Source organism: Capra hircus, chromosome 22 (assembly GCF_001704415.2).
Source record: "Capra hircus breed San Clemente chromosome 22, ASM170441v1, whole genome shotgun sequence".
Taxonomy (NCBI): Eukaryota; Metazoa; Chordata; class Mammalia; order Artiodactyla; family Bovidae; genus Capra; species Capra hircus.
Genome location: NC_030829.1, coordinates 28,292,303 through 28,317,979, shown reverse-complemented (window position 1 = coordinate 28,317,979; position 25,677 = coordinate 28,292,303). Strand labels below are relative to the sequence as shown.

Below are 25,677 nucleotides of genomic sequence, written 5' to 3'. Positions count from 1 at the left end.
AGATGGAGAATGGCCACTGTCTTGTTCTCTAGATGAAAAGCTCGTGTCTACGCTAACCACTATGAAGTAGGTACTGTGAGCTCTTTAAAGGGCTGGCAGGGTGACGACTTGCTAATTCTGTGTTTCTAGCACCAAACTGGATATTTAATGGAATATCCAGTAAAATATCAGTAAAAGCAGGTGAGCAGAAATGAACATAAGCATGTATGCAGAGTCTTTGTGCTGCCTATGTATGAATGGGAAGAAGTCTGAGCTGAGTCCTGAATGTCCATGAGGGGCTTAGTCATCTCTAGTCCATGAGGCCTCACTGCACGGATGGTACGGGTGCTATTAAGACGCTGGGAGGCACAGCTTCACACTGCAGGGAAGGAAGCTCACAAGCCTCACTCACGTGACCGGTGACAAGGGCAGGTGGGAGCGGGGCTTATCTGGGCCTGTGGCCTTCAGGTCAGGGCCCCTGTGACTTCACCAGGTGCACGGAAGCACCTGGGGTCTTGGTAAAATGCAGACTCCAATTTTGTAGGTCTGAGGGCCCAGATTCTGCATGTCTCACAACCCCTCAGGTACTGTCGCCCCAGTTTTTACAGCGCACTTTGAATAACGAGGCTCAAGGGAGGTGTTTCAGAGTGGCCCGCTCCAGTCCAAAGCAAGATGTTCTCACTTCACGCATAGAAAGTTATTTCGTTTAGGAAGAAAGACTCAATTTGGGCTAGTCTCAACACTTCTTTGCTATCAGCCTATCTCCTCAGACAAAGAGAAAGCAAGCAGGAGGTAGTGGAGAGAAATGGCCCTGGGTGTCCAGCCCTTGGCAGCACCAGTGACAAGCGTTAGGATTTAAAAACTGCCTCGTGTCCACTGTGTTTACTGTACGGCCATTCTATTCATGGAAATTGATGCTGAATTTTCTGCCCCAGCAAGTGATAAAGCATTTACTTTAAAATTTTCTTTAAATAAGCTGGGTTGAGTTAAAGGGAAAGAGAAAGCAAACAGTGGTTCTGGTGGTATCTGGATATAGCCAGATAATATAAGGCAGATACGGTGGAACGCAGTGACCCTCCAGAGACCACATGCATACTCTTAGAGACAGGAGCCTTTTTCCAGGGAGAGACCACAGCTTTCCATCAGATGCTCAGAGACATTAGAAACTAAGATGGATGTTAAGACTCCGCCACTGTGAAGTTGAGCATAACTTAATACCAAGGGGTTGCAAAGTCTACACCTGAAATGGAGCAGAACTCTATGGGTCTGCCTGCCTTCTGTCTGTGGAAAAACTTCACTCAGAGAAGTGAGAACATGCAGAAACACAGGAAACAGTCAAAGGAGACCAAATAATACTTTGGTCACTAAGCATAATCAAGGACCTGGCAAAGAACCCACTTGCCAACGTAGGAGACATAAGAGACGCGGGTATGACCCCTGGGTCAGGAAGAGCCCCTGGAGGAGGGCATGGCAACCCACTCCAGTATTCTTGCCAGGAGAATCCCATGGAGAGCAAGGCCTGGCGGGCTGTGGTCCATAGGGCAGCAAAGAGTCAGACACGACTGAAGAGACTTAGCATACAAGCACACAAGGACCTTTAGTTCCTTCTCAAGGGCTATAGATAATATTCTGAGCTATATCCTATGACTCTGCCCTATAGATACTGCCTTACAGATGCCAGGTGGGAGAAGTTATCTACCAGATGACCAGACTACCCATGACATAAGCTGCCACTAACCTGGCCTCTTTAATGGCTTTTGAACGGCGAGCAGCTGACCCCACTTCTGGTTATACACCGTCCTCCATAAATCAAGCTCCCAAGGCATTTGATAGCTTTTTAATGACCTCTGCATTGATACAATGATCATCAAAAAGCAGTGTTGTCTTGTAAAGGCTATTAAATAGCCCTTCTTGCAAAGCAGTGTTCCAGACAGCTCTAGACTTACTAAAACGCGCTTCTTCTAAAGTCCATGAAAAGTGTACTTTACCTGAGCATCGATAATATATGCTGATAGAGAACTTTCTGCCTTAATAATGACTGTTCACAGGAGATACAGACGTTCTTACCTCTAGCTCCAGCTCCTCCCTGTCCATCTCCTGATGGATGCCTGCGATGTAGTCGTTTGGATCATAGTATTCATGGGCTGAGGGATGCCTGGAAAAGGATGAAAGGATGTTAAAACAGCCCTGCTTGCAGTTATGAGTCTCTGTTTTCCCACCAGGAACTCCAGAAGGGTCACAGGGTAATTGTCAGAGTCTCAGGTCTTAGTTCGAGTCTCTTTGGTTGTGTTTCTCGGCAGAGTCAGGACCTCCCTCGTAATATTTCCATCATCTTCATTTATGTCCATTTCTTCTGGAAGAAGGAGTTAAGATGCAGGCTGAGGAGAAGGGATGGCGTGGGAGGCAGGGGTCGGCAGATCTAAGCTAGTAGATATAGGATGGAAACACAAGGTCCTGCTGTATAACACAGGGAACTATGCTCAGTACTCTGTGATAAACCATAATGGGAAACCAATATATAACTGACTCTCTTTGCTGTACAGCAGAAACTAACACACTGCAAATCAACTGTACTTCAATTTTAAAAAAAACTGAAAAAGATACAAGTTAAGAGGAAGACTGGCTTTGTTCCTTCCAGTGGCCATGCCCCTGGCCCACTAGTCATTCGAGTCAATATAACTAATTTCTAACTCAGTCTCTAGTCCGGACACAGAGTTATAGTTACTGCTCGGGGCTTCATCCTTAGATTTTATCTCTGAGGAGGAAAAAAGCTCAACTTCAGGCAACACTTAGAGACATGTGCCAGCCTCTGACATAGGTTCAGAGGGCTGTGACCGAAACTGATGCTGTCATCTAGCACAGCCTTCTTTTTTCACCTTTTGATGGTCTCACAATAAGAAAAACGTTTGACATCACAACCCATGCACTGGTTCATGTCTGGAATATATGTGCTTGCGTGCATACAAGGCATATATGTATATATGCATGCTCCCTACACACACCACTAGGAGAATGGAGGTGTGCATTTCTCTAGGTTAACGTGTGTGAAACAGAATTCACAGAACCCACCGCCTCTTTGGCAAAACCACTAACGGAACCTCTCGGAGCCAAGGCAGCAGCTCTGAAAAGTGTCAGACGCAGATGAAGAGCTTCAGCTGGACTGCTAGCTGGGGGCCCAAACCTTTAGGCTCTCAAAGGTCAGGCAGCTATCTGGGGACGCTGGTCTTCTCCCCCAGGGGGATTAAGTTTTGAAACAACAGAGGAGACATGAGCAATCACTCAAGTGAAGGCTGGCTTTCAACTGTCTGAACCCATCAGGCAAATACGCTGCCTGCACATCCAGAGCTGTGAGCTCTGAGGATGTGGCTGGAAGGCCTAGGCTCTCGAGCCTCTTGGTTACTAACGCGCCACCACGTACCCTCCACCCCACCCCCTGTTCAGTCCTGCTCTCCTCTGACCTTGCAGCCAGGACTAGGGCTGGGCTGACCTCTGCACTCTCCTGACATTTCTCAAATAGCCCCTGGGGGGGCTGGCGCGAGTCATGTCATGTTAACTAGACTTTAAGAGGAAAAAAGCCTGTGACGGTGATGTTCAACATTGAGAGTCAGAAGCAGCCTTACAGCCTCATGAACATGAAAGGCAGTTGGAGTCTAAAATGTCAAATAACTGATCTGACTGATTGCAGTCAGAGAATGGTCTGGTTGTTCCCTAGTAACTGGGATGCTCTGGAGCATCGCTGGTGAGGTCTGTGAGATGAAGTGTGACCGGCTTGCCTTTCAGTCTGGCTGGCAGCTTGTGGGGGGCGGAACCGCTGAGTGTGTGGTTCCCTGTGGCATGGGAGGGACAGGCGTGAGAAGTAGGTGAGAGCAGGGTGCTGGCACGCCGCCCTGTGCCCCGTGTCAGACAGGTACCCCCTCCTCCTCCACGTGCTGTCTGCTGCAGCCCAGTTCCCTTTGCCACACCTGGGGAATCAGCCCTGGGTTCTAATGACAGCTAACCGTCGGAACCACAGGATGAAAGGCCAGCCTCTGTCTGGCATGTGAGCACACAGGAAATGCATGCTTGTTGCAACTACTGAGTTGCTAACAGAAACCCAACAGGTACCACTCAGAGGCTGCCCCTAGAAGAGGTGGACGTGCCCTTTGGAATAAGGCATCGAGGCAACGACCTGGACCAGGAGCAAGATGGGAGGAGGCAGGAGGGACTGTAGTATCAGCCAGAGAGGCTAAGAGGGGAAAGTGGACACCCTGCGCACAGACAGACCAAATCGCATATGACAAACCACCTTAAAATGGACATCTTTTAAGCCACACGGACACCTTAGCAAATTTCCTGCTCTTCATTTTTTTTCCTTACACATTTTACACCACTGATTAAATCAACAATGATCACTGCTATCATTCATCCAGTGCTTACCATATGCCACGCTGAGAATTTTCCACACGTGACTTCATTTAATCTTTCCACAATTCTAAGAGATGGGTACTATTATGATCTCATTTTAACAGAGGAAAAATAAGGCCCAGGCAAACAAACTACACGTCACACAGCGAGAGATTAGTTTGAGCATCCGGTCTGGCCACGTCAAAGGCTCTGAGCTACCTGATGTCTCTGGCAGTAAGTGCAGTAGGAGGAGAGCTGTGTAAAGTAATTACTGTGATGTGTTGGATCACAGCTGTTATTCAATCGGTAAGTGCAGTACTTATATGAGGCGCGTGTGGATTTATTCCATGGATCCAGTTTGAAATGAGACCCAAGAAAGCAGAAGGCACCACCTCTAGGGCTCTCTTTACACTCACAACTTACTCTGCTGTCTCCTTAAAAGAACCATCAGCGTTCCCTGTAGTGATAACTACCAAACCTTTCCATTGCCATTTGCGGTGATTAAATTTTATTCTCAAACAACTTTTATGACATTTGTAAGTAATTTTGTTCTTCGGCTATAATTTGAATAACTCCGCTCCAGGGTTATAATAAAGTAATTAATATGTCGGGGCGGTTTTGAGCAGGATTCAATTTATCACCTCTATAAACAATAAAGTGAAACATGGGCAACTTGGAAGAAAACGGTTAGGATGTGTTCATTTTTCTCCTCACACAGAAGGGAAGAAACTGACTTCCCTGTACTTCTGTACCCCCGCTAACACACTCAAGATGCATGATCACGGGCTTCCCTGGTGGTCCACTGGTTGCTAATCCACTTTGCGATGGTGGGGACACCCGCTCGATCCCTGGTCCGGGAGAATCCCACATGCCGTGGGGCAACTAAGCTCGTGCGCCACAACCACAGATTCCACACTCTAGAGCCTGTGCTCTGCAACGAGAGAAACCACTGCATTGAGAAGCCCACGGGCCACATCTAGAGAGTAACCTCTGCTCGCCACAACTACAGGAAGCCTGCGTGTGGCAATGAAGTCGGAGCATAGCCAAAAAAATAAAAGTTGGAAAAGGATGTGTTATCACATTACTTACTCCTCTGGCAAGAGATAGGGATCCAGCACCGGCGGGGTGGGCGAGGACATCTTGCTCAGGGCCATGATGTGCTCAAAGGTGATGTCTGTCTGTGTTCCCGTGTCCACCATCTGTGACTCTGACGGAGGGGTGAACATTTTGGTCCGCGGTGTTCTCCTTAACACCTGGACCACGATGGGTTCCTTGGCTGTCTTGAAGGCTTCCACAGCCTGGTCATGAGTTGCTCTGGATAAGTCTTTGCCATTGACCTGTTGAAAAATATGAGAGTGCTTAGAGGATTATGATTAAGCAGGTTTTGTTAAAGATTAAAAATTCTATTTGAATTCAATAGCATTATCTTTTTTTTTCCCCCCTCCAGTAGTCATGTATGGATGTGTGAGCTGGACAACAAGGAAAGCTGAACACAAGAATTGATGCTTTTGAACTGTGGTGCTAGACAAGACTCTTGACAGTCCCTTGGACTGCAAGGGGATCCCACCAGTCGATCCTAAAGGGAATCAGTTTGGAATATTCATTGGAAGGACTGTTGCTGAAGCTGAAACTCCAATACTTTGGCCACCTGATTTGAAGAGCTGACTCAAAGGAAAAGACCCTGATGCTGGGAAAGATTGAGGGCAGGAGGAGAAGGGGACAACAAAGGATGAGATGGCTGGATGGCATCACTGCCTTGATGGACATGAATTTGAGCAAGCTCCGGGAGTTGGTGATGAACAGGGAAGAATGGTGTGTGGCAGTCCATGGGGTTGCAAAGAGTTGGACACGACTGAGCGACTGAACTGAACTGAATTAAGCAGAAGCTGGGAAGATGGTTTTCGTGTATAAGCAGCTAAAAGGAAAACTTGGGGGTGTCCAAGAACTTCACTGCTTAGTGTCAGGTTCCCCAGGAATACCTGGTGGGAAGTGGGTGAGTGTGGAGGTGTGTGGATCAGACATGAAACAATAAACCTCATGGTGGGGAAGGCTTGGCTTCCTCCTGGAATGTCTTTACACAGTTTCACCCCCCTCCTAGTCTTGCCTGTGAGAGAAAGGAGCAGCCTCGGGCTCCAGCCTTTATCGCGCCATACGAGCTATTAATAACTGGATGTTAATTGATTTTTCTCTTTGAATGGTGTGTTTTCCCAGTGCATGTCAGGTGAGACTGGCTTTCCTTTCATGGAAGGGATGTGGCATTTCCTTCTTAAATGAATGCCTTTGCTTTTCCTTAAAAAGTCAATTGAGAAAATTAAGTCAGTGATAATCAGGCCGTAGGTGGATACGGCAGGGATCAAGAAGGAGCTCAAATGACCTGACACTTTGGTGATGTTTGGGAAACAGCGTCTAGCTTTACTGCTCTGCTGTTCCCGACTGTGTACAGTCCTTTGCTGTGGCGACCTTTCCTGAGCGCCCACTGTCTATTGCACGACTGAAGTGAAGATGCTTCTTAACACTTTTCTCATCACAGTCTTGGGAAGGCAGCAGGACCAGAGCATGTTCATCCCCCTCCCCTTATAGCCACATAAACCACATAAGATGACCTTGCTAGTTACTAATGGGTGACAACTTCGGATGCTGCGAGCAGGATTCTTTCCAATGGTAGAATCCAAACTAACAGAACATGGTTCTCTTTAGAAGAGCTTACATGAGAGGAAAGAGAAGGCAAAACCTTACATCTAGAAAATGAAGTCATTCCCAGCAACACGGAAGCTATTTCATTGACCTTCCCTGTCCCATCCCCCACAGCCAAGGAATGTGACGCTGTGTTCCGAAGCTTTGGAGATGTCTGAGAATGGCACTTGCATCGTAGTTATCAGACTCTGGAATGTTTTTGTATTATTCCCCAAGAAGTTGGTCTACTTTTTAATGTTAGCAGGCTCCCCAGAGTTTCAGATCTTTTCTGGACAGCAGCACTGACAACTTCATGTCATTTGTTTATAAATGCCCAAACCAACTCTGAACCTTGCTTATCCTGCCCGGCTTCTGCATTTCCACCCTCAGCAGCATTTACTTCAAAGCATACAGACAATTAGGTCCATCCTCTGAGGTAGAGCACTTCAGTTTCTCTGTACCCAAGCAGCACATGAATACTGATGGCACAGCAGTTTTTCTGTTTTGTTCTCAGCCCTTTCACTCTGGCCCTACGGGGATGAGAACTCTGAGGCTGAAATGCCTTGAAAAATCTGTTAGGTTGAGGAATAGATGTCGGATTCTTTCCTTGTAATGAAGCGCAAATAAATCACGCCAGTGGAGATTATTAATGATTTGGAGTCAATCCACTTAAGTAATTTACTATCATTATAAGGGAGTTAGGCAGAGCAGGAACTCGGAGCTGTGAAATGCCTCGAGTGCACCAGTAAATAAGTCAATGGCTGAACCATCAAAGTCTTACAGTCCCTCATCCTGAAAGACTGGGAAGCCAGGATTTAACACCACAACTGTCTTCACTCTCCTTCCACTGAGGACAGAATGAAATGACATAAAGGAATTCTTCTAGCTTTCCAAACCGGTTGAGTACAGTGACCCCTTCTCTGCTCAGAGCTGAGAACTCTGAGGGCCCAGGGATAAGGTAGGGGGGATGAAAGTCAAGGCGGAGTGCTGAGGCTGAACTATCTGAGCCATATCTTCCATTAATGCCTGACAGCTAGAGTCAGATAATAAAGGAATTTATGATGTCACAGCAAAATTTGTCCCTGGATCCCATTTATGCCACATCACAGCACCCTTAGGACATACTGGTTTGGCCACTGCCAGCTCTCCATGCTGGCGATGGCTGACACTAAAGGTAGTTTTAGTAAACTCAACACAGTACGACTTTTGAATGGTTTCTGCAAGTTATGTCAAAACTCTTTCTCTATAATACAAGGACTTTTGCCAAAAGAGAATGACATGGGATTTTCTTCTAAGGAGTTCCCGACTGTGTACAGTCTTCAAATTGTGTCTCAAAAAAATCCATCCTGGGAGTCTTTACTTTTTAGCCATGTTATAAGGTCTTGCAAATACCTCAGCAGAAAGGTTCAGTTCAGTTGCTCAGTCGTGTCCGACTCTTTGCGACCCCATGAATCGCAGCACGCCAGGCCTCCCTGTCCATCACCAACTCCCAGAGTTCACTCAGACTCACATCCATTGAGTCCGTGATGCCATCCAGCCATCTCATCCTCGGTCATCCCCTTTTCCTCCTGCCCCCAATCCTGCCCAGCGTCAGAGTCTTTTCCAATGAGTCAACTCTTCACATGAGGTGGCCAAAGTACTGGAGTTTCAGCTTTAGCATCAGTCCTTCCAAAGAACACCCAGGACTGATCTCCTTTAGAATGGACTGGTTGGCTCTCCTTGCAGTCCAAGGGACTCTCAAGAGTCTTCTCCAACAACACAGTTCAAAAGCATCGATTCTTTGGTGCTCAACTTTCTTCACAGTCCAACTCTCACATCCATACATGACCACTGGAAAAACCATAGCCTTGACTAGATGGACCTTTGTTGGCAAAGTAATGTCTCTGCTTTTGAATATGCTATCTAGGTTGGTCATAACTTTTCTTCCAAGGTGTAAGCGTCTTTTAATTTCATGGCTGCAGTCACCATCTGCAGTGATTTTGGAGCCCCCCAAAATAAAGTCTAGCTGCCTGATAAAAAGCTTCTTTCCTTGTTCCTCCTGCTTCCTGTCTGCAACAAGAGCTTGGACTGAGTTTCCTTTCCACTAGATCAGACAATATTCCCTCTGGGGGAGGCCTGAGGTGTGGGTTTAATTGGCTCTCTCCTGTGTGGAGGTCTGGTTCCTTTTGCTTAGTGATGGAGCTGGGTCTCTGAGGCCAGGTTAACACACTGAGGGATGAAGAGCAGAATGGAGAACTGGCATCTCCTGATGACTGTCACTGAGGAAATGAACGGACTAAGCTTAGAACCTCTTAATCCCAAAGTTCTTGTCACATGTGAGAACACAATCCTTATGCTTTAGGCCACTTTAACTTGGATCTTAACTCCCTGCAGCCCAGAGCACACCGATCGGTGCAGCTATTGCACACATGGTTTGTAAAGTTACACAGGGACATCTTATTTGTTCCCACTGACATTTCTCTGGTCTGTATAAGACAGTGAGTGAAAATGCTTTTCTGATAAGGACTGTATCTTAGTGAGATATAGTCTAGGAAAGTGATGGCATCTGCTGCTTTACTTGCATAGGTGTAAGGCACCAACGCTACAACTACTGAGGACTTCCCCGGTGGCTCAGTGGTAAAGAATCTGCCTGCCAAAGCAGGAGATGTAGGTTTGATCCTTGAGTGTGGATGATCCCCTGGAAAAGGGAATGGCAACCTATTCCAGTTTTCTTGCCTAGGAAATCTCATGGACACAGAAGCCTGGCGAGATCGCAAAGAGCTGGATATGACTTAGTGACTAAACAACAAAGAACTGCTGAGCAGATGCTTAAATGGTACCTAGAAAATGAAAGGACGGACTCTCCTGCATCAGTCTATGCTAAGAAGATTCTCGGGGACAAAGAGCTGCCCTGTGTCTGGGTGCACACTTACAAACACAAGAAGGCTTTTCTGCATCTCTCCAACTTAGGATATTATTAAAAGGCATTGATGCAACAACACCCACAACATCCCTAGGGTCTAAGATGCAGAGAAAGAATAGTGGCAACCCCTCTGGGAAGCCAGGAACCTGAGGGTGACTGTGAAATGTCCTCTCATCGCCCACCAGATTGTCACCCCTGCTCACGACTGGGTTCCACAGAAAGAGCGCCGTACCTGGTGGGACACCTTCAGCAGCCCTCAGGTGTATGTTAATCAAGCACAGCTCAAATATGCCTCCTCCACAAGGCAGGGGGCCCCCCTCCTGTCTTACAGCTCAAGGCTGCAGTGCCCCGGGTCCCAAACCATGGGATCGGACCAGGGTTAGAGACTGTTGTTTTGGACCATTTATTCTGAGTCTCAGTTTGTTCATGTGCAAAATAAATGTACTTATAGTGTTATGCCTCTTAGGGTTATTCTAAAGTTTAATGAAATAATCTACTTTATAGCCTAGCATGCACATAATAAGAATTTACTAAGATACCAGGGCTAATAGGGATCCTGCCCTAGAAGAGCCACATTTTCCCAGGAGACGACAGTCTGCAAATCAGAGCAGCAAAATGCAGCCTGCTTAGGTAGACTTAAGAGACACATTAGTATACTGAGGGGCTTCTTTATTTTTTCAGTGAAGTTCCCTAGCCCAAATGTTCCTGAGCTGCCGACATACATATTAATGTTTTCAGTCTGCAGGCTGGAATTCGCTGTGTGGGGGGGTGCAACAGATACATTCTACAGGACTTGACCCCTGCCACACAAACTTCCTGACAAGCTATTGCAAGCATTGGTATATTCTTCTAAAAGAGGATGAGACGACGTGGGACTTTACTCTCCTAGACAATCTATTTTTGCAGCCAAATTTGTTTTGAATTACCTTGTGCACATAACACTTATTACCCTGTCATCTTGGAATCACATCAGTGAGAGACTCGGCGAGGTGATAACTCCGGTGCACGCTGTCAGCCGACCGAGAACGACAACCTTTATTCCCGGGATTAGCATTACACCTACATTACGCCAAACGGCGACGATGATGGCTGCAATTACAGGCGCGAGGCTCATCCGGTGACGTTTGGCCCAGTCAAATTAAATATCATTAACTCGCCCAATTGAGCAGATTGCTTTTTAAAACAGTTTATGCGGCTCTAAAACCAAGTAAATGGAATGTTTTCGAAAGAGAAATGCTGATGGCAAACTTTATTATACATTAAATGCTTAAGTTATTCACCTAAGGCTGAGGATGGTCCCCTGGGACGAAGGTGCAATTAGGGTAAAAATCCAGCCAGTTTGTCTCAGGGCAAAACAGCGCTGCTGCAAATCTGACAGGACACTGAGGGAACTTATAGAGGTCCCTGAGCAGGAGATCTCCAGGGATGAGATGCTGCAGGCATGCAACGATTGCTTCCTGGTTGCACTGAAGCCTGGGGAGCATGCTGTGGCTCTTTGAGGTGCCCATGAGTGCATATTCCACAGCCCTGAGAACTATAGCAAAGCTGGCATGCTCTTCCATTTGGGGGTAAATCTCACTGATAATCCCCCTGTCCATCCTTCATGCATTCATCAAGCATTTACTGAGGTTATTTAGTGAGACTTGCTCCCCTCTTGGCTGCAGGGACACCACGTGGAAGAATTTCTTGGGGAAAGATGGCACGGGAGAGCCACTGACGAAACAATCAGAAGAAACGCACTGTGGGTAGCATTTCCCCCTGGCATCTAGTGAGGGGCTTGATCTGGCCGAGGAGGCGGGTCTACACTGGAGCACTGAGCTAGTGAGTTACAAAGAGTCTTAGTTTGCACTGCCTACCTAGACATTCCATTGGTGAAAACTGCTGTCATGCACTTTCAGAAATCACCTTTCCAAAGAGGAGCCGGGGCCTTCCTGGTGGCTCAGTGCCTGCCAGTGAAGAAGACACGGGCTCGACCCCTGATCCGGGAAGATCCTACGTGCTGTAGAGCAGTGAAACCCATGTGCCCCCACTACTGGCCCTGTGCTCTCCTGAAGCCCTTGCGCCCCAGAGCCCGTGCCCTGCAACAGGAGAAAAGCCCGCGCAGCAGCGAAGACCCAGCCCAACCAAACACAAATCAGCAAAATTATAACCAACAAAAAAAGAGGCGCCAGAGAGCTCCAAAGTTCCCTAAAACAAAACTGTAAGCGGTTCAGGATATTCTAAACTACATTCAGAGAAGACATGGCATACCCCTTCTAAATTAGAAAATAAGTTTCTATTTATGGGAAGACATTTGGTTTCTGCGGATCGGCAGATAGCAACCACCTCAATTTCTATTACATGTGCAAATGGCCCCAGTATAAAGTGCTTATGCAGTTTCAAAGTCGGCCTATTATAAATTATGCCCCAGGCTAAAACCCAACTTTTATAGGGTTCATTTAATTAAATACAGGGGCAGTGATTGCATTCTGCAAAATATCACACCTATGTTTTCAACTAATTAGAACTTAGATCCCACTGGAAGCAATAGACGATAATATACAACGAAAAGTAGAAGGTTTCATGCCCTGATTTAGGTTGGATTAAAAAAAAAATCTTTTCTCATTCAGGAAACCCCTGTCTGTCTTAATTTATTTCAAATTTATAGTCTGCTCTGGGGCTCGATAAAGGGAAGGCCAACTTATCTAAAATGGAGGTATTATGCAGCTAAGAGGGAAGATGGGTCTTAATGAACAAATGGTGTCCAAATTAATGTTTCTGTGAAAAGTGCTGATTTTAGAGATGTGTGTGTGAAGAAAGTACTCACTTCAGAGATGTGCATGGATAAGAACATGACACTCACAGAGACCTCAGCTCGGATGCAGTAAGAACTTAAATCTGTGCGGGTGCATCTGGTCTGCAGTAAGGTCCGTCTAGTCAAGGCTATGGTTTTTCCTGTGGTCATGTATGGATGTGAGAGTTGGACTGTGAAGAAAGCTGAGCGCCAAAGAATTGATGCGTTTGAACCGTGGTGTTGGAGAAGACTCTTGAGAGTCCCTTGGACTGCAAGGAGATCCAACCAGTCCATTCTGAAGGAGATCAGCCCTGGGATTTCTTTGGAAGGACTGATGCTAAAGCTGAAACTCCAGTACTTTGGCCACCTCATGTGAAGAGTTGACTCATTGGAAAAAACTCTGATGCTGGGAGGGATTGGGGGCAGGAGGAAAAGGGGACAACAGAGGATAAGATGGCTGGATGGCATCACTGACTCGATGGACGTGAGTCTGAGTGAACTCCAGGAGTTGGTGATGGACAGGGAGGCCTGGCCTTCTGCAATTTGTGGGGTCGCAAAGAGTCAGACAGGACTGAGCGACTGAACTGAACTAAACTGAAGGACCTCAATGAGGTTTGTCCGTGGTAATTTCTAAATTACCTGTCCTGACGTTATTTCCATAAGTTTGGTATGTCTTCAACTGGAAGCTCCTCTCCTTATCATATTCTGATCTCCCTACATGGATGAATGTATAGCCTGGGTAATTTTCCTATTAGAGGAGTCTTCTGTCAAACTTAAGCCTATCATGTTTCAAAATCCTTTACTTTACCCCCTAAATGTAAAAAATATCTGGCTACCAGCCCTTGACTGATAAAAAGATGACATGTCTGAAAGAAAGAGGCTAAAAATCACACATGTACTCTATTAAAAATCATACATGTACTCTACTGAAAACGATTATAGTAAAATATTACAAGATGCTTTCTTCTCAGGTCAGTATCCTATCTTCATCAACAAAATCTTCTTTTGGAAGTTTTGATATCATCACCCCTAAATCCCACTGTAAGTGTCAGGTTATAGGTGTCCATTAAATTACAGTGTATCTGAACCATTCTGCATCTTCAAATGAACATGCAACTTTAACCTCATCTGAAAGGCAGCAATTTACAGCAGCAGCTCAATACATAACAGGAAAGCCCTGTTTTAAGTACTTGGAAACAAGGTGTTTCTATAGCTGAATCTGTCTACTTTCTAGGTCTTGTAAGTTCTCTGAAACTCGAGTGTCTTTTCCAGGTACATATTCAGTTTCTCTAGAAAAGGGATTGGTTTCAGGTTATAAGTCAATTAAATATGGTCCTTCATATGCCAAGGTTCATCACTGTTCACTCCTGGAGGATGTCCTTGCAAATGTCTTCAACCATCCTTGCCCTTCTCTTATTCCTTCTTACTTATCTGCTAAGCCCTGGCCAATCCTTCTGGTCCAACCAGCTGCCTCACCATTTCTACATGCAAATTACTGATGCTGGAGGACATTCCCACAAAGAGATGTCACTGAGTCAAATGGGATGTCACCCTTCACAGCTTTCCGGAGATGTGTAATTACATAGTTATTTGCTTTTCTGTTGAGTGCCTGTATTTTCTCGTGGGGTCCCCAAGGGCAAAACAATGTGTGGTCTGTTCACTATAGGATGCCCAGAGGTTAGCACAGTGACTGGCATGCAGCAGCCTCACAAATATTTATCACCCAAGTGACCTATTTACATGTCTGTAGACCATCATGTTCTCGTCATGCACACTTGTTGGCATTTCATGGCATACCTTCTACTTTTTGGAGAAAAAAAAAAATGAGGTCCAGAGAGGCCTTAGAGTGTCTATGAAGAACCAAGACAGTCCCAGCTAAGCTCTCCTGAAGTCTCTGGGTTCTTAACTCGCAGGTGACAAAGTGGGGCCATTGGAAGTGAAAAAAGAATCCCTGACCCCCAGTGGAGAGGAAAGAGACAAATGGCACATCTATAGACCTCACAAGAAACGCGAAATTGCTTCTTTCTGTTCCTCAGACAATTCTCTCCCCTCCCTGGCTGTCGTCTCCCCCTCCCAGTGATGGTGTGGACTCAGCTGTGAGCGCTGTGCCCGGGCCAGGTGAGCTGAGGGTGGGTGGGCACACATCATGCCCACGCAGAGGAAGGAGGGCCCTTGTCTAACCCACAGTGAAAGCCAGAAGGGCTGGCCATGGGTGGGCTCTGCTGCCCGGGTCAGGAGTTGGCTGCAGTGGAAGCACATCATGGCTTGGCCTATGGACACGTGCACTTGAGTCTTGCACACGTGGAGGGGACCGCTGGGTGCTCGGCTCCCTCACCCTCTGCCAGGAGGGCTGTCAACAGGGGTCTTCCCTGAGTACTTGCAGGTTGAAGAGTCTGAGAAAGCCCCTATCAGCTCCCTGTGCGGCATTGCTCACCTTCACACCTAATGAGTGACCAGAAGACGTGAGGTCGAATATTGAAGCTTCTAGCACTTCAGTCATGATTCAGTGCCCTTGTCTGCCAGATGGAGACTTGGCCTAAGCACTATGTATACACCAAGTCACACAATCATGAGGCAAGCTCTACTATCATCACCATGTGATGGGCAGGAAATCAAGAGGCACAGAGGGGTCTGTCCATCTGAACACCTTCCATTAAAGATGCTGGTGGCTAGCACCTTGAATCGGGAGATGCATGCTTAGTTCAAGAAGTATTCATACTTCTTCCTACACATCTGACTCTTTGCAGCCCCATGGACTGCAGCCTGCCAGGCTCCTCTGTCCCTGGGATTCTCCAGAATACTGGAGTGGGTTGTCAAGCCCTTCTCCAGGGGATCTTCCCAACCCAGGGATCGAACCTGTGTCTTTTATGTTTCCTGCACTGGCAGGTGGGTTCTTTACCACTAGCACCACCTGGGAAGCCTGATCATGATCGCCTGGCATGATCTCCTGTGATAACAGCAAATACAGCCACACAGAGAAGAAAGAAAGTGTGGCCAGGTTTTTGCAGGCATCACTCAAAGGTTTATGGAAACCATTTTATTATGTCATTTTCATCTGCTTGGTATGAACTTCATACTGGGCTCATATGTCACTTGTATAAACTTATTTGTTAGCTGTTTTTTCTCAAAAACTGAGGGCTGGCTGGTTAGAATAAACTTTCTACCTTCAAGTCTCTAATCATCAGAGGAGGGGATGTGTAGGAAGACTCTTCCATCCACAGGACCATGGTCACGCTGTTTATAGCCATGTTTAATGATGTTCTATGTCACTGCAGTCATTTAAGTTTCCAGTGAGGAGCGGCTTCTAACATGAAGACAGGCAAGAACAGGCGGGAGTGCTGTGTATGATGAGGGTCCACAGTCAAAGCTAAAAACTTCAGCCCTAGTCCCCACGGCCTGGGCTTCAGTGTTGGCTGTGTCAGGGAGATGCTGAAGCATCTCGAGCAGGTCAACCTCTGGGGGCCTCAGTTTCTCTGTCATTAAAATGGGTTTACAGCAGGACCTAACTCATTGGGTGGTGTCAGAACTAATTAGGCTGTGCAGAGAAGGTAATCACGGCCCTGTACAGGGGGAGGATTCAACAGCTACTAAATCTCCGGTGTCCTCACTCAGTCGTAGAACTGCTGGGGAACCACTGGGTGCCAGGCACTGATCACATGGCAAGCAAGGCCCAGTAACACTGGGTGAGGATGGGCACTGCTGGGGCTCTGGGATGAGACGCACGGGTGCCTTGAGCTCCTGCTCGGCCAGGTAACCAGCTGTGTGATTTAGGGTGAGTCTCGCTACTCCTGTGCCTCTGCGTTCTCAGTTGGAGATGGGGGATATTTCAGCTCTTACTTCTTATGCTTCTGTGACAATTGATCTTAGCACAGTACCCAATGCTGGCCGTTGTTTGAAAGTGAAAGTGAGAAAGTCGCTCAGTCATGTCAGATTCTTTGTGACCCAATGGACTATACAGTCCATGTAATTCTCCAGGCCAGAATACTGGAGTGGGTAGCCTTTTCCTTCTCTAGAGGATCTTCCTGACCCAGGAATTGAACCCAGGTCTCCCACATTGAAGGTGGATTCTTTACCAGCCAAGCTACCAGGGAAGCCCAAGAATACTAGAGTGGGTAGCCTATCCCTTCTCCAGCGGGTCTTCCCGACCCAGGAATTGAACTGGCGTCTCTTGCATTGCAGGTGGATTCTTTACCAACTGAGTCATTGTTTACAACCCTACAAACCTAGACAAACCACCTACCCTTCCCGGTGCTTCGTCTCTAAGTGGAGTTGTGTAAATCTATTGAAAAGGGCTTAGAAGGCAGTCTGGCTCATAGTTACCACTTTGTCCTGGGATAGTGGCCCACATGTGGTTCCTAAAAATTCCACCCGCCAAATTTCAGTAGAAACTTTACTGCAAAAGTATGTAAGAACAACTCATAAACAAGGCTCACTGATGTGGAAAGAAGGCATCTTCTAGATCCTGGTGTCCCTCTCGAAGACGTAATACCCTGAACTTGCAGCTCTGGCGTCTGCTCTGTGCCAGGCACTGTGCTACACGCATTACATGGACAACTGTGTCCAGGCCACAGGAAGAAGGCCAGTGGTGAGGTGAGGGGTGTTATCTCTGCTTTTCAGATCAGGAAGTAAAGGCCAAGGAGTGCCAGCAGCTTTCTCAAAGGCGTGCAGCTCATGAGCAGTAGAGACAGGATTTCAACCCGGTCTGCCCAACTTCAAGTGCCCGCTCTCTCCACTGGACAGCGCAGCTGGAGTGCTGTGACCCAACCTCAGCCTTAAAGCAAAGAGAAGTGGCAACAGCTGATTACACTGAGCCCAGGGCTTCCCAGGTGGCACTGGTGGTGAAGAACCCACCTGCCAATGCAGGAGACATGAGTCAAGCATTCGATCTGTGGATGGGGAAGAACCCCTGGAGGAGGCCATTGGCAACCCACTTCAATATGTTGCCTGGAGAATCCCCTGGACAGGGGAGCCTGGCGGCTGCAGTCCCTGGGATTGCAAAGAGTCGGACACAACTGAAGCGATTTAGCACGTATGCACACTGACCCCAGGAAGCGGGGGAAGGGTGAAACAGAGTCATTAGAAAGACAGAGGGGAGGCACAAGATGAGGAACACGACTCTCAAATGGAAAGAACAAAGATCGTTGTCAAAGGAGAAAGTTCGCTGGACATGCCTAGGTGGGGGTGGGTGAGCTCCATCATGCTCAACCAGGTGGGCTCAGCCACCTGTCCTTTCTCAGGAACTCATGGTTGTGATGGTACCATATTTAATGAGACTCACTTACCTATCCCGTCCTACTCAACAGCAGAGAAGCTCAAAGCAGAGAGGAATCTTTTTTTTTTCTCCTAAATTCTATCTTACTAAGTTGTCTCATCACATTTTATCATGTCTGTCCTATGAATGTCCACGTCCCAAGGCATTTTATGAAGTCCTGACAATGGAATACCACTTAAAATAGTCCAATTAGGGAAAAATCTTCTGTTGAAAAAGAAAACTCTTACCCACTAAAGAAATAAGTAGCCTCAGACTTCTTGAAGCCTTTGAATCTTAAAGAAGAGTCAGGTCAAGAAAGCTAATGTTGAAAAATGCTTACTGGCTGTAATGCCCTCTACTTTATTTGCTTCTTTTAACAAGATTATGAAATCTCCTAGCTATCTCTAAACAAAATGAAGGTCAGGTAACAAACCAATGAATTCCAGAAAGAAAATCAAAGTTAAAATGGATTCACTATAAATAGAATTTCTTGGCTGTCAGGGATTTGTGTAACCTCAAATCTGGTTTGGAACCTCAACAGTGGTTTGGAATTTTTTGGTTCTTTTTTGTTTGATGTCAGTTTTCCATCCAAAAAAAACCAAAATTTTGATGTATATCACTTTGATGAAAATTAATTTTGGCTCCTGTATCACCAACTAGTTCATCTAGTGATCTACAGACTGATTAGTAAAACTGAAAATGACTGTGATAGGATCTTTGAAGAAAATACTGTAAAGACTAAATGTAGCTGTTGTTTAGTCTCTAACTCATGTCCGATTCTTTTGTGACCCCATTAACTGTAGCCTGCCAGGCTTGTTGGTTTGTGAGATTTCCCAGGCAAGAATACTAGAATGGGTTGCCATTTCCCCCTCCAGGGGATCTTCCTGACCCAGGGATTGATCCCACAGCTCCTGCTTGGCAGGTGGATTCTTTACCACTGAGCCACGAGGGAAGCCCCGATTAAATGTAGGCTTAGTGGTTAAAAAAATCAGTTGAAAAGGGCCTGGTGTCAGCGTGAAAACAGAACTACTCTGGAATTCTGAGAGAATGGGCTATTTATTCTTCTGTCTTTATAGAGTCATAATCATTAGTTGGCTTGTCCATAATCACCTTTCTAAATAAATTATGCTGTGTCTTCTCAAATACCTTCAATTTCCTAACAAGCATTTGTATAAAGGACATAAATGGTATGGACCTAACAGAAGCAGAAGATATTAAGAAGAGGTGGCAAGAATACACAGAAGAACTGTACAAAAAAGCTCTTCATGACCCAGATAATCATGATGGTGTGATCACTCACACTCACCTAGAGCCAGACATCCTGGAATGGGAAGTCAAGTGGGCCTCAGGAAGCATCACTACGAACAAAGCCAGTGGAGGTGATGGAATTCCAGTGGATCTATTTCAAATCCTGAAAGATGATGCTGTGAAAGTGCTGCACTCAATATGTCAGCAAATTTGGAAAACTCAGCAGTGGCCACAGGACTGGAAAAAGTCAGTTTTCATTCCAATCCCAAAGAAAGGCAATTCCAAAGAATGCTCAAACTACTGCACAATTGCACTCATCTCACATGCTAGTAAAGTAATGCTCAACATTCTCCAAGCCAGGCTTCAGCAACACGTGAACTGTGAACTTCCAGATGTTCATGCTGGATTTAGAAAAGGAAGAGGAACCAGAGATCAAGTTGCCAACATCTGCTGGATCATCAAAAAACGAAAAGAGTTCCAGAAGAACATCTATCTCTGCTTTATTGACTATGCCAAACCCTTTGACTGTGTGGATGACAATAAACTGTGGAAAATTCTAAAAGAGATGGGAATACCAGACCACCTGACCTGCCTCTTGAGAAACCTGTATCCAGGTCAGGAAGCAAGAGTTAGGAAAAGGAGTACATCAAGGCTGTATATTGTCACCCTGCTTATTTAACTTATATGCAGAGTATATCATGAGAAACGCTGGGCTGGAGGAAGCACAAGCTGGAATCAAGATTGCCAGGAGAAATATCAATAACCTCAGATATGCAGATGAGACCACCCTTATGGCAGAAAGTGAAGAGGAACTAAAAAGCCTCTTGATGAAAGTGAAAGAGGAGAAGAAAAAGTTGGCTTAAAGCTCAACATTCAGAAAACTAATATCATGGCATATGGTCCCATCACTTCATGGGAAATAGATGGGGAAACAGTGGAAACAGTGGCTGACTCTGTTTTTCTGGGCTCCAAAATCACTGCAGATGGTGACTGCAGCCATGAAATTAAAAGACACTTACTCCTTGGAAGAAAACTTATGACCAACCTAGACAGCATATTAAAAAGCAGAGACATTACTTTGTTAACAAAGGTTCGTCTAGTCAAGGCTATGGTTTTTCCAGTGGTCGTGTATGGATGTGAGAGTTGGACTGTAAAGGAAGCTGAGTGCTAAGAATTGATGCTTTTGAACTGTGGTGTTGGAGAAGACTCTTGAGAGTCTCTTGGACTGCAAGGAGATCCAACCAGTCCATCGTAAAGGAGATCAGTCCTGGGTGTTCTTTGGAAGGACTGATGCTAAAGCTGAAACTCCAGTACTTTGGCCACCTGATGCAAAGAGCTGACTCATTTAAAAAGACCTTGATGCTGGGAAAGACTGAGGGCAGGAAAAAGGGATGATAGTGGATGAGATGGTTGGATGGCATCACTGACTCTATTGACATGGGTTTGGGTGGACTCCGGGAGTTGGTGATGGACAGGGAGGCCTGGCTTGCTGTGGTTCATGGGGTCACAAAGATATGGACACGACTGAGCGACTGAACTGAACTGTAAAGGTTCACACCAGGGGAAAACTGAAAGGATGGCTGGAAATTGAAATGTCATTCAAAGGCCAAAGGTACTTAGGCTGGAGTTCCTATCTGTGACTTCTATGAACAAATGACATCTAACACTTCTAAGTATTTTCCATGTACCATACACGAGGCTTACGGATTGCACATTCAATCACTTATTCACGTGCAAAAACAGAATGACTGAAACTCCAGTACATTTGTGAGTGAAAACAAATAAAGAAGCTGCCCAAGGAAGATCACTGTCTGGTTAAGAAGACAGATGCTAATAATCCCATAACTGAGGGAAGGAAAGAGGACCTGGCAGGGACAGGGGTCAGGTGTTGGGAAGAGGGGACTCCTCTGCGGAAGAGATGTTGAGGGCAAATCAGAAGAACAGCCAGGATTTACGTGGGGAAGAAGGGAGGAGAGTGTATTACAGATGAGACGGTAGCATGTGCAGAGTCCTGGGGCTGGAAGAGACCTGGTACAGCAAGGTCAAGATACAAGCCATATAGATGCTTATGTGAAGAGACTAGACAGGTGGGGAGGGTGCAGATCATACTACTCTCTGAGGCTGAGGAAGTGGCGTCCTCCCAATTTCCACCACATTCCCATTTTCACAGGAAGCCGAGATTTAAGAGAGTAAGTGACTTGCCTAAAGGTTCTATAGATATCAAACAGTAGTTTGGGGAGCTTGCACTTGGTTTCCTAACTCCAAATATAGCATTCTTTGCAAAGGTAAGATACCTGCTGAAGTGTGAGGATCAAGACAAACAGAGGCAAGTACCAAATGTCAAACCTTGAACTGAAGAAGGACCTAGGCAGGTCCCGAGCCCTTGCTCCTTCTGGGGGCCTTTGCTCACAAGTTCCCGTGGGTGCTGAGGACAGCATGACAACACCTGCTGTTCCTGCTCTGACCTAAGCCCCTAGTTACTACTGGAGACTTTGCTTCCTAAGACTCTGAAATCCTGTATCTCTCCCCTTTTGCTGGAAAAGCATAAGAGGTTAGATTAGAAGAGGAAGATTGGCTCATTTTGCTGATTGATTAAAAAAAGCTACTCAGGGACTTCCCTAGTGGTCCAGGGGCTAAGATCCCACGCTCCCAATGCAGGGGCCTGGGTTCGATATGTGGTCGGGGAACTAGATCCCGCGTGTTCACACTAAGGGTTCGCAAGCTGCAACAAAGATTGAAAATCCCGCATGTCACAAATAAATAAGACCCACAGAAGCCAAATAAATAAATAATACTAAGAAAAAAAAGACATTCAATCTCAAATCTCAACAATTTGCCCTGCAAAGTGGAACACGTACTCCTCAGCCTCAAAGAGGGGAGCTCTACCCACTTGCTCCAAAAACTCTTTGTCCTTCACACAAGCTGCCCCACATTCACAGCATTATAGTATTAAAAAAAGAAAACCAGGCCCACTTACATGAATTTTTGGATTCTTAGTTTTGACCTTTATTGGATGTCAGCAGTTCAAAGTGGTATTATGATGGGTGGTTATAGGCCTTTTCATTATGAAAATTGTTCAGATCTCATGGGAGAACTAAGCAGCGAAAGGTAAACTGCAGAACCGAAGCTTGCATCGCAGCAAGACAGCCTTTGTTTGGCCTTGTTTTTGGTTTTTCGGCACAGCTATTGTTGCTCAAGTGTTCTCAGGGAAACAGGGCTCCACGTTTTACTCTAATAGCATCATTTTGGAGAGTGATGCTGTGTCCTTGGGAAGGGGTACCATTTCATTGCTTATCTAGTTCATGCAATGAAAGCACAAAAGCTAACCTCGTCTTTGTCCTCAAGTTTGGAAAAATCCCCCATTTTTAAATGCAAATTACTGCTCAATTTGTTGCAGAAATTTTGGTTAGAGGAGAAAATATTTATCTCTTTTCTGCTGGGTTGAGATATATTTCTTAATTTGAATAAAAGTTCCAAACGGGGGTGGGGGGGGGAAACCCTTGCTTCTCCCAGTTCACATTTCACCTCTAATAGGTACAAATATTCCATTTAGGAGTGCTTACATGCAGAAATGAATCCAGATATAGCTTTCTGGGTTCAACACAGTCAGCCAGTGCTGAGATACTCCCTTGCAACCAGAGACCACGAACAACTTGACATCAATAGATGGTATCAACTGTAAGTTATCTCCCCTGAAATACGCAATTACCTAATGACTGCTGTGAGAAATTAATGCAGACTTCTGGAAATATTGGCTTTGAAAGAAGAACCAAGGAAAAGGAGTGGGAATAACCAGCTCTGGAGACATCTACGGTGGAAGAGATAGGAAGTGCGAAGATTTAGGACCTTTATGAATCAAAAATAAACTTAAGTTGGTACTTCTCGCTCAAAGATTTATAAACGTGATTTATAAATGGCACCAAAAGAATGATGATGACATCCTAGGATATTTATCACCTCTGAAACAGGAAATAAAATGACTCTCCTCTTGACTTCACAGGCACTAGAGGGCTTAAAATATGACCACATTATAATAATTGATCCTCGCTTTTTTAGTGATTAAACTCTGGGAAGTAAGAATAGCAGAATAATTGCATATTTCAGCTGCACAGAACACCCAGCACATAGGAGGCCCCTGATAAGTTTGCTGAACTGAACAGAAATAAAAAGTAAAATGAAAGATATTCCGTAGAAAACGTGAAGTGGGTAAAAAGCACTAAATTACATATGCATGAGTCTTGTAATTGATAAATGGTGGGAATCAAGAAGAGCAAGTAAGCAAAATATTCTACTTGAGTTAAAAGAAAACATGGATCCTTTCTGGGCCTCAGTTTCCTCACCTGTAAAATGGGCAGATTGCTCAGATGATGATGATGACGACTTTTAATGTGAATCTCACTGGACTTTGAGGTGCTCTCTGATCATTTCACATTCCCCAACACCTGACCTATGCCTTACAGCCATTCTAGACACAATTCCACAATTCCCTACTCCAGCAATATTGTTACATCCTGGGAGCAAGGTATGTGCCCACAAATCCTTTCACATCCTCAGGGTACTCAGTTAAAACCTCCTGATTTTACTTCCTTGTTCTCTGATTTGGTCACAGGGAAGCATTCATGGTAGGGGGTCCTTTCAGGCATACCCCTGGCTCTCAGGTCCAGCAGGGGACACAGAGAAGATGGACCCCATGCCAGCAGCCACCTGGAAAAACCTTGTTTAAGTGACACAACAACCCTGAGTATGTTCCAGGGAAGGGAGTGATCAAGTGCACTAGAGAGGGTGGCTTGGCGCCCCGTTCTGAAATCTCGCTTTTGTTGTCAGAGGTTGTTAGAGACTTTTAATAATGAAGCTTAAGAGGTTAATTTTGTGAAAGGAACAAGAATACGACTGCTTGCAGGGGCACGGGGCTCTAGTCCATAGGACAGAGAAGAACCAGCAGTGTTTCCTAAAATGATTTACTAGACATGGGTAGAACTTGCTTCTGAGCATACTCTGAGAGATGGTGAGGGACGAGGAAGCCTGGCATGCAGCAGTCTGTGGGGTCGCAAAGTCGGACATGACTTAGCAACTGAACAACAACAAAGACCTTGCTAGAAACCTACCAGGAGCAAACCATCTGGGAAAGAACTAACGAATCAGAGAAAACACTTGATAACACAATTAGAATATGAGGAAATTCAGGGGTGTTCCAGAGAGAGGCAGAGGCAAGTGTGTGTATGTATGAATTTGATTATGCCCAACTTCAGGCTGGAAAAAGAATGTAATAATATTTTTGAAGAGTACAGTTATCACAAACTCATGGTTGCCAGGGGGAAGGGATAGTTAAAGGACTTTGGGAAAGTCATGTACACACTGCTGTATTTTAAATGGATACCAACAAAAACCTACTGTATAGCACATGGAACTCTGCTCAATGTTATGTGCCAACCTGGATGGGATGGGGCTTGGGGAGATGGATACACACACATGTATGGCTGAGTTCCCTCACTGTTCACCCGAAACCATCACAACATTGTTAATCAGCAACACCCCAGTACAAAATGTTCTTGGAAGAAAAAAGAAAGAGAACATACCAAAAAAAAAAAAAAAAAAGAGTAGAGATATCAGAGGGGAGAGGGAGATGGCTGGGGTTGATATTTATCTTTTGAATGTTCAGTACAGTTAGCAGTTATCCCTAGATGGGTGGAAATTCATTTGCAGCTATGTTTCAGCAAAATGAGACTGCTGGCAGCAAAAATACGATTCCCCATCACAGGCGGTGGCAGAGGGCAGCCCTGGGAACACCACGTCTGTCTTTAGCTGCTTCAGGCAATGGTAATTTTCTTCCCCCTCCTCTGCTTTGGTTCCTCGAGTTGATCCTCCTAGCCGCTGGCCCTGGCCTCGGGCGTGGGTGGCTCCTCCCAGCTGCCTAGAGGCGCAGCAGTAAGGAGATACCCCTCGTCCAATGTAACGAACAGCAGCTGTGCTTTGCTGGAGGAGCAGTGAAGAGATACCCCACGCCCAAGTAAGAGAAACCCAAGTAAGATGGTAGGTGTTGCAAGAGGGCATCAGAGGGCAGACACACTGAAACCATACTCACAGAAAACTAGTCAATCTAATCACACTAGGACCACAGCTTTGTCTAACTCACTGAAACTAAGCCATGCCCGCGGGGCAATCCAAGATGGGCGGGTTGTGGTGGAGAGGACTGACAGAATGTGGTCTACTGGAGAAGGGAATGGCAAACCACTTCAGTATTCTTGCCTTGAGAACCCCATGAACAGTATGAAAAGGCAAAATGATAGGATACTGAAAGAAGAACTCCCCAGGTTGGTAAGTGCCCAATATGCTACTGGAGATCATTGGAGAAATAACTCCAGAAAGAATGAAGGGATGGAGCCAAAGCAAAAACAATACCCAGCTGTGGATGTGACTGGTGATAGAAGCAAGGTCCAATGCTGTAAAGAGCAATATTGCATAGGATCC

The 25,677-nt window shown here is 45.8% G+C and overlaps 1 protein-coding gene across 2 annotated transcripts in view; it reads right to left on the bottom strand.

Annotated features, from left to right (window-relative positions):
- Positions 1 to 25,677, bottom strand: part of PDZRN3 (PDZ domain containing ring finger 3) — a 267,993-nt gene that overhangs the window by 17,025 nt on the left and 225,291 nt on the right. For both annotated transcript variants that reach the window (XM_018067086.1, XM_018067087.1), the window contains 2 exons: positions 5,452 to 5,699; positions 2,047 to 2,134 (listed from right to left, as the gene is read on the bottom strand). In XM_018067086.1, coding sequence (XP_017922575.1) covers positions 2,047 to 2,134; positions 5,452 to 5,699 — 336 coding nt within the window. The remainder of the gene's footprint in view (positions 1 to 2,046; positions 2,135 to 5,451; positions 5,700 to 25,677) is intronic.